At 44.4% G+C, this 15730-nt stretch overlaps 1 protein-coding gene across 1 annotated transcript in view; it reads right to left on the bottom strand.

Annotated features, from left to right (window-relative positions):
• The window catches only part of LOC119935683 (bifunctional heparan sulfate N-deacetylase/N-sulfotransferase 3), a 141684-nt gene that overhangs the window by 1567 nt on the left and 124387 nt on the right, over positions 1-15730 (bottom strand). The window contains exons 10-13 of the mRNA XM_038755115.1: positions 10330-10504; positions 5248-5418; positions 4533-4642; positions 1893-1995 (exon numbers count right to left, since the gene is read on the bottom strand). Coding sequence (XP_038611043.1) covers positions 1893-1995; positions 4533-4642; positions 5248-5418; positions 10330-10504 — 559 coding nt within the window. The remainder of the gene's footprint in view (positions 1-1892; positions 1996-4532; positions 4643-5247; positions 5419-10329; positions 10505-15730) is intronic.

Raw genomic sequence — 15730 nt, 5'->3', positions numbered from 1 at the left:
AACCAACTCACGATTTATTCTCTCCATTGGGACCATTTGTTCAATCAAATAGTGTAATCTTTCATTCGGTTGTATTTATTGAGCGCTCACTGTGAGCAAAGCACTGTACTAGGTGCTTGGGAGAGCACAGTATAACAACAAACAGACACATTCCCTGCCCACAATGAGCTCAAGTATTTGAGATGGCTTAGGCTGAATTCTGCACTCACCAGAAATGTCGTCTTTAGAATCCCTTATTCTACATTAGGACTATTTGTACAGAATTCTGTATTTATAGGACTAAAAATGGAATTGAGGATTCTGGGGATGCAGCATTCTACAAACACAGGAAGAGAGAGGGCATACGATATTTAGATAGTCTAGGAGTAATTTCAAACTGCTCAAAAAAAAAAAAAACAAACTTCCAGGTGAATATGCCAAATCTTAGAACGACCAAAAAACCCAAGCACTTCTATGCTTCTCCATATCTCCAAAATAGTTAAGGAAAAATTAATCTGCTTACAGCATTACATTCAAATTTCAAGCTGACTTGGACCAAAGTACTTTTGTATGTGGTTGTCACATTGAAATGAATATGTGGCTCAGTGGAAAGAGCCCGGGCTTTGGAGTCAGAGGTCATGGGTTCAAATCCCGGCTCCACCACTCATCAGCTGTGTGACTTTGGGCAAGTCACTTCACTTCTCTGGGCCTCAGTTACCTCATCTGTAAAATGGGGATGAAGACTGTGAGATTGTGTGCCTCCGTGGGACAACCTGATCACCTTGGTAACCTCCCCAGCGCTTAGAACAGTGCTTTGCACAGAGTAAGCGCTTAATAAATGCTATCATTATTATTATTATTATGATTATGAGAAAACAAACCCCACAAACTTGTAGTTTAATCCGTTAGTGATAATTATTGAGCACTTACTGTGTGCAGAGCACTGCACTACGTGCTTGAGACTAGGTTGGTATAAATTCTTTTGCTCAGGGGTGAGGAGCACAATTTTCTGTGTCCCGCTGAGTTTCGACTGGTTTTCTGAGGGTCCCCCTGACCGTGAACCATGTGAGAAAATGTCTCTAACCCTTGAAACTTTTTCACAGAGTGGTGGAAATCAGTGTCCCCACCCTGACTCTTGCCACCCAGGGACAATGCACCCCATCTTCTTCACTCCAGGGGGACAAATTATTGGGAACTGCTGAGCAGCACAGCCGGTGGAAACAGAATGCCAAACACTTCCCGATTCCTTGGGATTTGCCACATTTGAGGGGGTCAGTAGAATACCCCAAAACTCTTTCCCAATTTTCCCATAGTTTCCTCGTTTTGCCTCTGAACGCTGACATTTGCGGTAATGAGAACACCCTTTAGCAATGACGATTTTTTTTCATTATCACACGTTGAGATGAAATACTGGTTCTATTGTCTTCTCTTCCTTTCTCAGGGATAAGTCGTGTATTTTTGGAAACCCCAAAGTTGAAAGCCCATGTCACCCCCTCCCAACCCTATAGTACCTGTAATTTAAGAGAAGCAGCATGGCCTGGTGGATACAGCACCCGCCTGGGAGACAGAAGGTCATGGATTCTAATCCCACTCTTCCACTTGTCTGCTGCGTGACCTTGTTAAGTCACTTCACTTCCCTGTGCCTCAGTTCCCTCATCTGTAAAATGGGGATTGAGACTGAGAGCCCCACGTGAGACAGGGACTGTGTCCAACCTGATTTGCTTGTATCTACCTGAGCGTATAGTACAGGGCCGCCTGATACGTACTAAGCGCTTAACAAATATCATTTTAAAAAATAAGGACTAAATAATAATAATAGCACCCCACCTGGTCACTCTCTGACGATAGACAAAGAGAAAAATGCAAGATGCAATTTCTTATTTTAGCAAATCACTTATAAAATGTTATATTACCTCAGAATCCATTGGCGGATACTTTCTTCCTTTGCTCTTTCCAAGGCATTTCGTTTTCCCTTCTTCCAGTAACTGACACCAGAAACCTTTATGGGAATCAAATCTGAAACACAAAAGAGCCTGCTCAGGAATGCTAATTAATTAATTAATTAGCGAGTCGTTAACTAATTAATTAATTAATGAGCTGTTAATGTTGGTATTTGTTAAACGCTTACTACGTGCCAAGCACTGTTCTAAGCGCTGGGGTAGTGCCTATTGCAGTGCCTTGCACATAGTAAGTGCTTAACAAATAGCATTATTATTATTATTATTATATGGGAAGGGAACTATGTCCAACCTGATTATCTTGCATCTATCTCAGCACTTGGAAGAGTACCTGACACATATTAAGTGCTAAACAAATACGTTTTTTTTAAAAAAAGAGAGACGGGCTTATAAAGGGAACTGAATTTATCTGTGTGACCAGCCTTGAGGGGCTCCTTCAACCCTGCTGGACTTGATACTGTGGTTTCGGGGTGTAGGATGCTTCAGTTTGTTACTTTATGGCCAGAACCACCTGCCACTTGAAAGAATCAGATAATGGGTATTTTCAGCCTGGCACATCCCAATCACAAAGTGACCTGGAGTCCCTTGTGCAGAACAAGTCACTTTGATCTGCATTCTCTCAAGTTCACATTGCCTTTCCTTGGCTGTTGATGTGAATGAAAAGCCTGCTGGGTTAGACGCGGAGGGGATAAATACAGGGCAGGCGGGTCAAGGACCATGGTGGAAAAAGAGATTCTGTCTTTATCTCACATTCATCTTCCCTCTTGTGAAATACACCTCTCTGCTATAATACACTACGAAAAGAGGCCAGAAGCCCAAAGGCTCTAAATGGAAAAATACTTAGAAAGCACCTCCTGAAAAATACTAGAAAATAAAATCACCTAAGGTTTTTAATTGTAATCTCTATTCATTTATCTTTCTTTACTATTAAGCTAATGTTGGATTCTGCAGATTGGGTGCTGGTGTTACCGTAATTAAACCTTCATTTATCACCATTTTCAAAGGGCTGTTCAATCATTTATTACAATTCATCACGTTTTGAGCTCCAGTGATATCCGAGGAACTTATACTTTACTGCTTTAGCTATGTATATAGATACTTTAACGGCCCCAGTAAATTGAGCTCCTCAGGGGTATGTACAACCTCCATTGTACCTTCTCAAGTGTTTGGGGCAGCGCTCTGTACAGAGTGAGTACTCACGAAGTACAATTGATTTATTGAAATGAGAAGGCAAGGCCAAAAAACTGGTCCAAAAAAATAGGGCATTTAGAGCTCCAGGGTTTCACACTCCTTCTGAGGCCCAGGTTGTTCCAAACCTTCCCAATGTGTGTCTTTAGATCCGATCCTTGCAAAGGGAAGGAGGATGTCTGCTCCGCTCTAACCAAATCTTTCCTGCCCAGAATGATGAAAAGCAAGGAAAACCATTTATATCATTCCCTCAGTTTGGGAATGGTGAAATGATGCTGAAGGAAAGGATGGGGGAAATCCAGTTGAACCCAAGACCAATGTCGACCCACCCTGTCTGCTTTTTGTGATTAGGTTTCGAGGCCTGGTTGAAAGAGCGAAGGACTGGGAATCAGGAGACAAGAGCTTTAATCCCAGATTCTCCATTTGTTTTCTGTGGGGTTTGGAGCAAGGAACTCAACTTCTCTGTGCCCCTGTTTCCTCATCTGTAAACTGTTCTCCTTTACCCCTAGATTGCGAGCTCCATATAGGAAAGGGCCTGTGCCTCCAATTGGAACACCCTGTTACCTCAGGGCTTAGCACAGTGCGTAGCACTTAGTAAGTGCTTAAATACCACAATGATTATAATGTTTTCCTTTCTACCATCTTTTTACTCCCAAGTGATGACTTCCTTTCCCTATACCTCCAAATGATCCAACAACAGAATCAAGGGAAGAGAATCTAGAGAAGCAGCGTGGCTCAGTGGAAAGAGCCCGGGCTTTGGAGTCAGGGGTCATGGGTTCAAATCCCGGCTCCGCCAACTGTCAGCTGTGTGACTTTGGGAAAGTCACTTCACTTCTCTGGGCCTCAGTTCCCTCATCTGTAAAATGGGGATTAAGACTGTGAGCCCCCGGTGGGACAACCTGATCTCCTTGTAACCTCCCCAGCGCTTAGCACAGTGTTTTGTGCATAGTAAGTGCTTAATAAATGCCATCATAATAAATAAGGGAACCGTCCTGTCCATTGCTAAAATTCTTAGACCATTCTTTCCCCAGATAGGGCAGCTACTTACTGAAAACCAATCAGTATGGCAAAGAATAGTGTTGCCTAGTGGATAGAGCATAGGCCTGGGCCTCAGAAGGACCTGGGTTCCAATCCCAGCTCTGTCACTTGCCTGCTGTGTGATGTTGGGCAAGTCACTTCACTTCTCTGTGCCTCAGTTACCTCATCTGTGAAATGGGGTCTGAGACTGTGAGCCCCACGTGGGACATGAACTGTGTACAACCTGATTAGCTTGTATCTACCCCAGTGCTTGGCACACAGTAAGTGCTAATAAGTGACGTAAAAAAATACCTTGCTCTCTCCGTACATTTCCTCTTTTAATCGGTACCCTGCCGGAGCTGCCTTATCTTAGTTAGAAAATAAACTTACGTTAAAGCTTCAGAGTAATTATAGTGAGGTGAGACTCCAAGAAATTTCTGTACTTCATCCATCACAGTAGCCGGGTCAGTTCTCAGCTGCTGCCCGTCGATAATCAGCAACTGAATTAGCAAAAACAGTAAAAAAAAAATAAAAAAAATCATCCCACATTTAAAATGGACGTTAGAAGCTGAAAATGAAAAACGCGTACCTATCAAACAGCGTGAGAGGAAAAAAACAAGTTCCTTTAAGGGGTTTTCAGGCCTCGGAATTAGGCTCGGATATATTTATATATGTTTGTATGCATTTATTACTCTATTTTACTTGTACATATTTATTCTATTTTATTTTGTTAATATGTTTTGTTTTGTTGTCTGTCTCCCCCTTCTAGACTGTGAGCCCGCTGTTGGGTAGGGACCATCTCTATATGTTGCCAACTTGTACTTCCCAAGCGCTTAGTACAGTGCTCTGCACACAGTAAGTGCTCAATAAATACGATTGAATGAACGAATGAATACTTAGCGTTTTCGTTAAAGACAGGACGAGGAATCGAACAGCACTACAATCAGATTTACAAATATCTTCAATCTGTATTTGCTGTGAATGGTCGCAACGGAAAAGTCACTTTGGAAAAGGCTCTTCCAATTACGCTCATTCTTTGCGAGTGAGCCGTTCCAGTTTCTCCCAAATGGCTTTTGAGGTACGGACTACGGTACTGCTTACACACCTGAAATGGGGGGAAGTAGTTTAGCCATCTTTCTATGTGAGCAGCGTACCAGCCGGGGACCAGGCATCTCTTCTGCAAGGCCCGAAGCTCCGACGGTGCCCGGGAACCTGCTGTGATCACTTGGTAGAAGCTGAACTTCAAAGCGGCGGGGTCTTCGTGGGATCGCTGGTGCTGGAATGAGACGGCTGATCATGAAACCCACCTCGGCCCCAGTGAGAGGGCACGCCATTTGACGCAGAATCTCAGCAGGGGTTTGAGTGCAGGGAGGGTGGGCTGTGGCTGGTTTAATTCCTTGGGCACGGGACACCCTCTCGGGATACGCAATACATCCTGTGAGGAGACTGTGAGCTCCTTGTGGGCCGAATAATAATAATAATAGCATTTATTAAGCACTTACTACATGCAAAGCACTGTTCTAAGTGCTGGGGAGGTTACAAGGTGATCAGGTTGTCCCCCAGAGGGCTCACAGTCTTCACCCCCATTTTACAGATGAGGTAACTGAGGCCCAGAGAAGTTAAGTGACTTGCCCGAAGTCACACAGCTTGACAGTTGGCAGAGCCGGGATTGGAACCCATGACCTCCGACTCCAAAGCCCATGCTCTTTCCACTGAGCCACGCTGCTTCTACAGTGTCCACCGACTCTGTTGTACTGTACTTTCCCAAGTGCTCAAGTAATGACAATAATAATCACGGTATTTTTAAGCGCTTATCATGTGCCAAGCACTGTACTAAGCGCTGGGGGTGGATGCCAGCAAATCAGGTGGGATACAGTCCCTGTCCCTCTTGGGGCTCACAGTCATAATCCCCATTTTATGGATGAAGCAGCGTGGCTCAGTGGAAAAGAGCCCGGGCTTTGGAGTCAGAGGTCATGGGTTCAAATCCCGGCTCCACCACTTGTCAGCTGTGTGACCTTGGGCAAGTCACTTCACTTCTCTGGGCCTCAGTTCCCTCATCTGTAAAATGGGGATGAAGACTGTGAGCCCCCTGTGGGACAACCTGATCACCTTGGAACCTCCCCAGCGCTTATAACAGTGCTTTGCACATAGTAAGCACTTAATAAATGTCATTATTATTATTATTATTATTATTATTATGAGGTAACCGAGGCCCAGAGAGGTGAAGTGACTTGGCCAAGGCCACGCAGCAGACAAAGGGTGGAGCCAGGATTAGAACTCATGACCTTCTTGACTCCCAGGCCTGGGCTCTATTCATTTACTCATTCATTCAATCATATTTATTGAGCACTTACTGTGTGCAGAGCGCTTGGGAAGTACAAGTCGGCAACATATACTTGTACTTCCCAAGCGCTTAGTACAGTGCTCTGCACACAGTAAGCGCTCAGTAAATACGATTGAATGAATCCCCCCTTACCTCCTTCCCCTCCCCACAGCACCTGTATATATGTATATATATTTGTACGTATTTATTGCTCTATTTATTTTATTTGCACATATTTATTCTATTTTATTTTGTTAATCAACAAAGCAATTTTGTTTTGTTTTGTTGTCTGTCTCCCACTTCTAGACCATGAGCCCACGGTTGGGTTGGGACCATCTTTATATGTTGCCAACTTGTACTTCCCAAGCGCTTAGTACAGTGCTCTGCACACAGTAAGCGCTCAATAAGTACGATTGAATGAATCCCCCCTTATCTCCTTCCCCTCCCCACAGCACCTGTATATATGTATATATATTTGTACGTATTTATTACTCTATTTTATTAATACATATTTATTTTATTTTGCTAATATGTTTTGTTTTGTTCTCTGTCTCCCCCTTTTAGACTGTGAGCCCACTGTTGGGTAGGGACTGTCTCTATATGTTGCCAATTTGTACTTCCCAAGCGCTTAGTACAGTGCTCTGCACATAGTAAGCACTCAATAAATACGATTGATGATGATGATGATGCCAACTTGTACTTCCCAAGCGCTTAGTACAGTGCTCTGCACACAGTAAGCACTCAATAAATACGATTGAATGAATGAATGAATTTAGAGATGATCCTTACCCAACAGCGGGCTCACAGTCTAGAAGGGGGAGACAGACAACAAAACAAAGTATACTAACAAAATAAAATAAATAGAATAGTAAATATGTACAAGTAAAATAAGTAGAGTAATAAATCTGTACAGACATATATACAGGTGCTGTAGGGAGGGGAAGGAGGTAAGGCGGAGGGGATGCCCCTTCCTTCCTCTCCCCCTCGTCCCCCTCTCCATCCCCCCCATCTTACCTCCTTCCCTTCCCCACAGCACCTGTATATATGTATATATGTTTGTACATATTTATTACTCTATTTATTTTACTTGTACATATCTAGTCTATTAATTTTATTTTGTTAGTATGTTTGGTTTTGTTCTCTGTCTCCCCCTTCTAGACTGTGAGCCCACTGTTGGGTAGGGACTGTCTCTATATGTTGCCAGCTTGTACTTCCCAAGCGCTTAGTTACAGTGCTCTGCGCACAGTAAGTGCTCAATAAATATGATTGATGATGATGATTTATTACTCTATTTATTTATTTATTTTACTTGTACATATCTATTCTATTAATTTTATTTTGTTAGTATCTTTGGTTTTGTTCTCTGTCTCCCCCTTCTAGACTGTGAGCCCACTGTTGGGTAGGGACTGTCTCTATAGGTTGCCAGCTTGTTCTTCCCAAGCGCTTAGTACAGTGCTCTGCACACAGTAAGCGCTCAATAAATACGACTGATTGATGGGGTGGAGATGGGCTTTCAATAGGGGGAGAGTAGTCGTCTGTCAGATATGAGGAGGGAGGGTGTTCCAGGCCAGAGGCGGGACGTGGGCGAGAGGTCGGGGGTGAGAAAGAGAAGATGGTTGTACTTCCCAAGCGCTTAGTACAGTGCTCTGCACACAGTAAGCACTCAATAAATACGATTGATTGATTGAGGTAGGGAGTGAAGGTTAGCATAACGTCCATGCAGCTTCCAATGAATGCTATTGATTCAGGAGATCTGGGAAAGCTGCTTTAGGGTCTGTCGAACTTCTAGGGCATGCCCGGCAGGTAAGTTTAAAGGCAGCCTACCATGTGTGTGACATTTTAATCATCATCATCAGCAGCAGCAAGCACTTAATGAGTGTCTGTGAAGGCATGCAGTCAAGCACAGGAAACCACCAGGCCCTTCGGATGTTTCATGAGAAGCAGCATGGCTCAGGAGAAGCAGTGTGGCTCGGTAGAAAGAGCCCGGGCTTGGGAGTCAGGTGTTGTCAGTTCAAATCCCGGCTCCACCACTTGTCAGCTGTGTGACTTTGGGTGAGTCACTTCACTTCTCTGGGCCTCAGTTCCCTCATCTGTAAAATGGAGATGAAGGCTGTGACCCCCCCGTAGGACAACCTGATCACCTTGTAACCTCCCCAGTGCTTAGAACAGTGCTTTGCACATAGTAAGCGCTTAATAAATGCCATCATTATTATTATTATTTCGTGAAGAAGCCGTGGCTTCTATAAAAGCCTCATATTAAAGTTGATTTGTTATACTTTCATTGGAATTCTTTATTGCATCAAGAAGATCTTCAACCATTTTACCTATGGGAAATTTGTCCGTACGTTCAAAATCAAATGCCTAAGAGATAATAATAATAATAATAATAATAATAATAGCATTTATTAAGCACTTACTAGGTGCAAAGCACTGTTCTAAGCGCTGGGGCAGTTACAAGATGAGGAGGGTGTCCCACGGGGGGCTCACAGTCTTAATCCCCATTTTACAGATGAGGAAACTGAGGCCCAGGGAAGTTAAGTGACTTGCCCAAAGTCACACAGCTGACATATGGCATAGCCACGTGGAGAAGCAGCGTGGCTCAGTGGAAAGAGCCCGGGCTCTGGAGTCAGAGGTCATGGGTTCAAATCCCTGCTCTGCCAATTGTCAGCTGTGTGACTTTGGGCAGGTCACCTCACTTCTCTGGGCCTCAGTTCCCTCCTCTGGAAAATGGGGAGGAAGACTGTGAGCCCCCCGTGGGACAACCTGATCACCCTGTAACCTCCCCAGCGCTTAGAACAGTGCTGTGCACATAGTAAGCGCTTAATAAATGCCACTGCTATTATTATTATAGCCGGGATTTGAACCCATGACCTCTGTCTCCAAAGCCCGTGCTCTTTCCACCGAGCCACACTGCTTCTCTAAGATACTAGCTTCCGTTAAAATTTTGGGTCGGTAGCTGAGGGGAGACATTAAGAAAGACTGCTGCGTTTTCAGCGGGGGGTAGGGGGTGAGGGTCAATCGTATTTATTGAGCGCTTGCTGTGTGCAGAGCACTGTACTGGGCGCTCGGGAAGTACAAGTTGGCAACACAGAGAGACAGTCCCTACCCAACAGTGGGCTCACAGTCTAAAAGAAGGTTATGGAGGCTTTGCGAGGGGACCCTATTTATTGAGCGCCTACTGTGTGCAGAGCGCTGTACTCAGCGCTTTCTACGTACTAATTATTTTACTTGTACATCAAGTAATCAGCAAGTATCCTGTTTGGGAAAGGAGAGAGGGAAGGTGAAAGGGAAGGAAAGAGGAGGACTACACCCTGACCACCAGCCCGGCAGCAGGAGGATCCATCTGCTCACTGATCCAGGCCCCAGAAGGCCAGGATCCGGGGCCGAGGATCTAGGGTAATTCCCGGTAGACCCCGGGGTGTGTAATAGTAATAATAACAATGATAATGGAATTTGTTACTGTCCCATTAGCTCAGTCGGTTAGAGCGTGGTGCTAAGAATACCAAGTTCCCGAGTTCGGTCCGTGTACGGGCCATTTGCTTTCAGTGCTTAGTGCTTGACACATAGTGTCACAACAGTGACACAACAGTGTCACAACAGTGACACAACTTGACACAACAGTGCTTGACACATAGTGAGTGTATGTTTGGTTAGTATGTTTTGTTTTGTTCTCTGTCTCCCCCTTTTAGACTGTGAGCCCACTGTTGGGTAGGGACTGTCTCTATATGTTGCCAATTTGTACTTCTCAATTTATACTTGTACTTCTCAAGCTCTTAGTACAGTGCTCTGCACATAGTAAGCGCTCAATAAATGCGATTGATGGCGATGAGGGGAACACCCGTTTCTCAATCCTCTTGTCGGTACCTGATACCAGGAGTAAGCGCGGTCGGAGGGGTCGATGAGAATGCTGATGATCTTGGCCTTGGGGATCAGAGAGGCCGCTCGTTTCGGAGCTTCCTCCGAGTGGAAGTAATTGGCGCTCTTCTCAAACAGAAAGTCTGTGGTGGCGTTGGAGGGCGTGGGGAAGAACTCCATGTACCTGGAAGGGAACATCACCTTCAAAACGAGGCAGCAGCTCATCTTCGTATCCTGCTGGTTGAAAATGTTAAACACGCTCCAGAGCCGCTTATTTCCTAAAAAAAACCCCAAACTTCCCAGGTACATCCCATAGCGTCAAGTGGAGAGGGATCCTGGAATACCACCAATGAATCCCAAAAGCTACTTAGGGCTACCCGGCTTAGCGTACACCTGGCCCCCTCCATCCTGCCCCATCAGTGAAAACTGGGGGGTGAATCACTTAGGAAAGCCCCTTATTTATCAATCGTATTTATTGAGCGCTTACTGTGTGCAGAGCACTGTACTAAGCGCTTGGGAAGTACAAGTCGGCAACATATAGAGACGGTCCCTACCCAACGGTGGGCTCACAGTCTAAAAGACTTCAATGTGCAAATCGCATACTGGGACGAAAAAAAGTCCTTTATGGCGAGGACTTCTGGTTCTGGTTCTGTCTCAGTGAGGCACACTGTGGTAGCAATGTGAAGCCCACCGCAGAGCCGGGGGGCTATCCAGACCAGGCATTTTTCTCCCTGATTCAACAGGGAACGTGTCTGTTATATGACATTCTCCCAAGCTCTCAGTACAGTGCTCTGCACACAGTAAGCGCTCAATAAACACGATTGACTAACATTCCCCTTCAGAGCATCTGTTACCTCTGGAACCTGCTCTTATGAAAATACTATGCAGCAGTGAGTCGTGTGTTGTTGCTTAAACTGAAGTCTAAGGGGGAATTATCGATAAACATCCCAAGGGGTCTGATAGTGAGAAAGGAACAAAGGAAACTACAGGCCCTCATTGTACCTCATTCTCGCCTATTCTTTTGTCGACCCCCAGCCCACGTCCTTCCCCTGGCCTGGAATGCCCTCCCTCCCCACATCCACCAAGCTAGCTCTCTTCCTCCCTTCAAATCCCTACTGAGAGCTCACCTCCTCCAGGAAGCCTTCCCAGACTCAGCCCCCTTTTTCCTCTCCTCCTCCCCATCCCCTCCGCCCTACCTCCTTCCCCTCCCCACAGCACTTGTATATATATATCTTTACAGATTTATTACTCTATTTATTTTACTTGTATATATTTACTATTCTATTTGTTTTGTTAATGATGTGCATATAGCTTTAAGTCTATTTGTTCCGACAGTTTTGACACCTATCTACGTGTTTGGTTTTGTTGCCTGTCTCCCCCTTCTAGACTGTGAGCCCCTTGGTGCGTAGGGACCGTCTCTATAAGTGGCCAACTTGTACTTCCCAAGCGCTTAGTATGGTGCTCTGCACACAGGAAGCGCTCAATAAATACGATTGAATGAATGAATAATTCGTTCTTTGTAAAAATGCAGGTCATTGTTCGGCAATCCTGACCACAGGCATGACTCTTAATGGAATATGACAACCATGTTCATTTTTGTGGCTTGCAAATTTTCACACACGTCGGGATTACCATTCGGTTGTGCCAACTTGTACTTCCCAAGTGCTTAGTACAGTGCTCTGCACACAGTAAGCGCTCAATAAATGTGGTTGATTGATTGATTGATTGATCGTGTTTGCCACACAGGAACCTAGATAAGTAATTAACTGGCTACACTTTGCCTTTCATATTTCTGACAACTCGTTCTTGAAATGAAAGCTCATTTTATGTGGGACAAAGGTCTCTGCACAATTAGCTGCCTCTGGGCAACCAGTACTTATGGGGTATAAGAAAACGATTCCCTTATATATAACTATTGAGCAAAGGAGCCATCAACTGTTTCCACTGAGATTCTTTTCAAGATGACATTTTTTCTCGGGCGATCTCACCACACAAGGCCTCTAGCAGGATTCTAGCTGTGAATTCACTGACAATTTTTTTTTTCTGCCACTAAAAGGCCCTTTGCTAGATACATACAAGGGAATCCATCATAAATCCTCTGGTCATCAGGCACAACCACCTAGTTAGGCAAGCACTTTGGAGAAGGGTCACCCTGAGATTGTTTTGGGAATTGCTGGGGTCACTTTGGGACACGATCTTTTAGACTGTGAGCCCACTGTTGGGTAGGGACTGTATATGTTGCCAACTTGTACTTCCCAAGTGCTTAGTACAGTGCTCTGCACACAGTAAGCGCTCAATAAATACGATAGATGATGATGATGTTGATCTAGAGCCGGGTGGGCTCCAGCCTGTAGGGACCTCCAGGGGACTGGGTCGAAATTGTGAGAAGCCGCGTGGCCTCGTGGATAGGACACGGTCTTGGGAGTCAAAAGGACCTGGATTCTTATCCCGGTTCTGCCACTTGTCTGCTCTGTGACCTTGGCCAAGTCTTTTCATTTTGCTGCTTTTAATTTCCCCTCCCTCCCTCTGCCCTACCCCTTTCCCTTCCCCACAGCACTTGTATGTATTTGTACATATTTATTACTCTATTTTATTTGTACATATTTATTACTCTATTTTATTGATGATGTGTTTTTGTGGCTATAATTCTATTTATTCTGATGGTATTGACACCTGTTTACTTGTTTTATTTTGTTGTCTGTCTCCCCCTTCTAGACCGTGAGCCCGTTGTTGGGTAGGGACCGTCTCTATTCGTTTCCGACGTACTTCCCAAGCGTTTAGTACAGAGATCTGCACACAGTAAGCGCTCAATAAATACGATTGAACCAGGATTAGAACCCATGACCTTCTGGCTCCCAAGCCTGTGCTCTACTCACTGCCCCACGTTGCTTCTCCGGTAAAGGTCTTGAGGCTCAGAGCTGTGTGTGCACCCTTTGGGCATGCGGCCTAATGGTTCAAGAACAAGGCAATCTTTCTGCTATGTTCCAGAAAATCGGCAACAGATGGTACTCCTAACACCAGACACCTAATTGTCCCTTTCCTCCCTTTTCATCCCTTGAGCATCTGGGTTCCCAAGTATCCCCAGGCAATGGAGAAAGACTCTGTAAACACTGGCTCCCTGTTCGGTGGAAGTGAAGACTCAGGATTAAGTGTTTTTGTTTCGATTTAGTTAATGTTTGGATGTTAAGCTTCCTCCTTCCTCCTTCATTAAGATTCAGATTTGGGTGAGTAAATTCCTCTGTCATAGTGGTTGACTGGCAGATTCAAGATCACAGCTACTCAGCATGATGCCATTCAATTAATCAGCTAAAAAAAAAACCTGGCAGTGAGAATTCTAATAATCAGAAGACACAAATATCATGGGTTTGGAATAATGTTCTCTCCTCTTCCAGAGCATACATCAACTATTAATGATAATTGTTGATTCATAAGGTTGTCCTTAATTTCTATATCCTGTAGCAGAAACAGAAAGGCTAAAGTAGCCAGAACTGTCTCTTCATTCATTCATTCATATTTACTGAGCGCTTACAGCACTGTACTAAGCGTTTGGAAAGTACAATTCAGCAACAAATAGAGACAATCCCTTCTGCCTTGTAAGGAACAGCAATGTAAAACAGGTGAAACAGGTCTGTGTAATTCTTCTGGGTTATCGTAACTCTTTCTCTTTTCCTCAACTTGAGCTTTATACTTGCTAGCGCATCCTACAAGCAGGATCAACCATACACTCCTGTAGAGGATATTTTCTGACTAACCTGTGAGTGGGAGGAAATTTGGGAAGAACAAGTTTTTATTTTTCCAAGTCTTCCCCCTAGTTCTACTTCATCAGACATCCGTTGGCGATTTTACTCTTTTTTTAAGTTTTGTTTTAAAAACAGTTCTCCCCCACCCCTTCCACCATGTCTCCTCACATCCCATCCCCAACCTCCACCCCTTGTTTTCCTGGCCCATTTCAAACTTTTGTTTTAAAGCAAGTTGTAAAATCACTCGCAGCTCCAGGTTTGACAGGTTTGGCTTTCAGTTTTCTACATTACTCCTGACACATCCGACTTTCCGGCACAGTTTGGTTCTGCTGACTTCCGAACAAAGTGTAAGTAGGAGATCCCCTCCAAGGGCATTGGGTGACACTCATTCATTCAACCGTATTTATTGAGCGCTTACTGTGTGCAGAGCACTGTACTAAGCGCTTAGCAATGTGAAGTGCCCCTGAAGGGAGATGTAAGGCAAGCACTCTGCCTGAAGTGGGGAGGAAGAGAAGTGGACAGGTTGTGTCCTGGGATTTGTTGCTACACACCCCTCTCTCGGGGAACATCAATGAATCCCAGTGTGGAAGACAAGTATTAATGGGAGGGGGTGTGTGTTTGTGTTATGTGTTGGCGGGGGGGAGAAGAGAGAGAGAGAGAGAAGACGGTAGAGATTCAAGAAAGGGCTAGGCACTTCTCTAAGGTTGTGCTGGGATTTATTACTATATTTATTTATTTATTTTACTTGTACATATCTATTCTATTTATTTTATTTTGTCAGTATGTTTGGTTTTGTTCTCTGTCTCCCCCTTTTATCATCATCATCATCAATCGTATTTATTGAGTGCTTACTATGTGCAGAGCACTGTACTAAGCACTTGGGAAGTACAAATTGGCAACATATAGAGACAGTCCCTACCCAACAGTGGACTCACAGTCTAAAAGGGGGAGACAGAGAACAAAACCAAACATACTAACAAAATAAAATAAATAGATATGTACAAATAAAATAAATAAATTGGGTAGGGACCATCTCTATATGTTGCCAACTTGTACTTCCCAAGCACTTAGTACAGTGCTCTGCACACAGTAAGCACTCAATAAATACGACTGATTGATTGATTGATTGATTTACTGGAACTCAATCTTGGCTCCTCCAAGCACAGCCTCAGGACCTGCCTCTGTCCCAGAATCTCTAGCCCCTGGGATGAAAGGAATAGTTCCAGAGGAGGAGGTCTCCCAATCAATCAATCAATCAATCAATCGTATTTATTGAGCGCTTACTATGTGCAGAGCACTGTACTAAGCGCTTGGGAAGTACAAATTGGCATCACATAGAGACAGTCCCTACCCAACAGTGGGCTCACAGTCTAAAAGGGGGAGACAGAGAACAGAACCAAACATACCAACAAAATAAAATAAGTAGGATAGAAATGTACAAGTAAAATAAATAAATAAATAAATAGAGTAATAAATATGTACAACCATATATACATATATACAGGTGCTGTGGGGAAGGGAAGGAGGCAAGACGGGGGGATGGAGAGGGGGACGAGGGGGAGAGGAAAGAAGGGGCTCAGTCTGGGAAGGCCTCCTGGAGGAGGTGAGCTCTCAGCAGGGCCTTGAAGGGAGGGAGAGAGCTAGCTTGGCGGATGGGCAGAGGGAGGGCA

The sequence above is a fragment of the Tachyglossus aculeatus genome, chromosome 12, assembly GCF_015852505.1.
Source record: "Tachyglossus aculeatus isolate mTacAcu1 chromosome 12, mTacAcu1.pri, whole genome shotgun sequence".
Lineage (NCBI taxonomy): Eukaryota > Metazoa > Chordata > Mammalia > Monotremata > Tachyglossidae > Tachyglossus > Tachyglossus aculeatus.
Note: the sequence above shows the minus strand (reverse complement) of the source record. Positions and strands in the feature narration are given on the sequence as shown.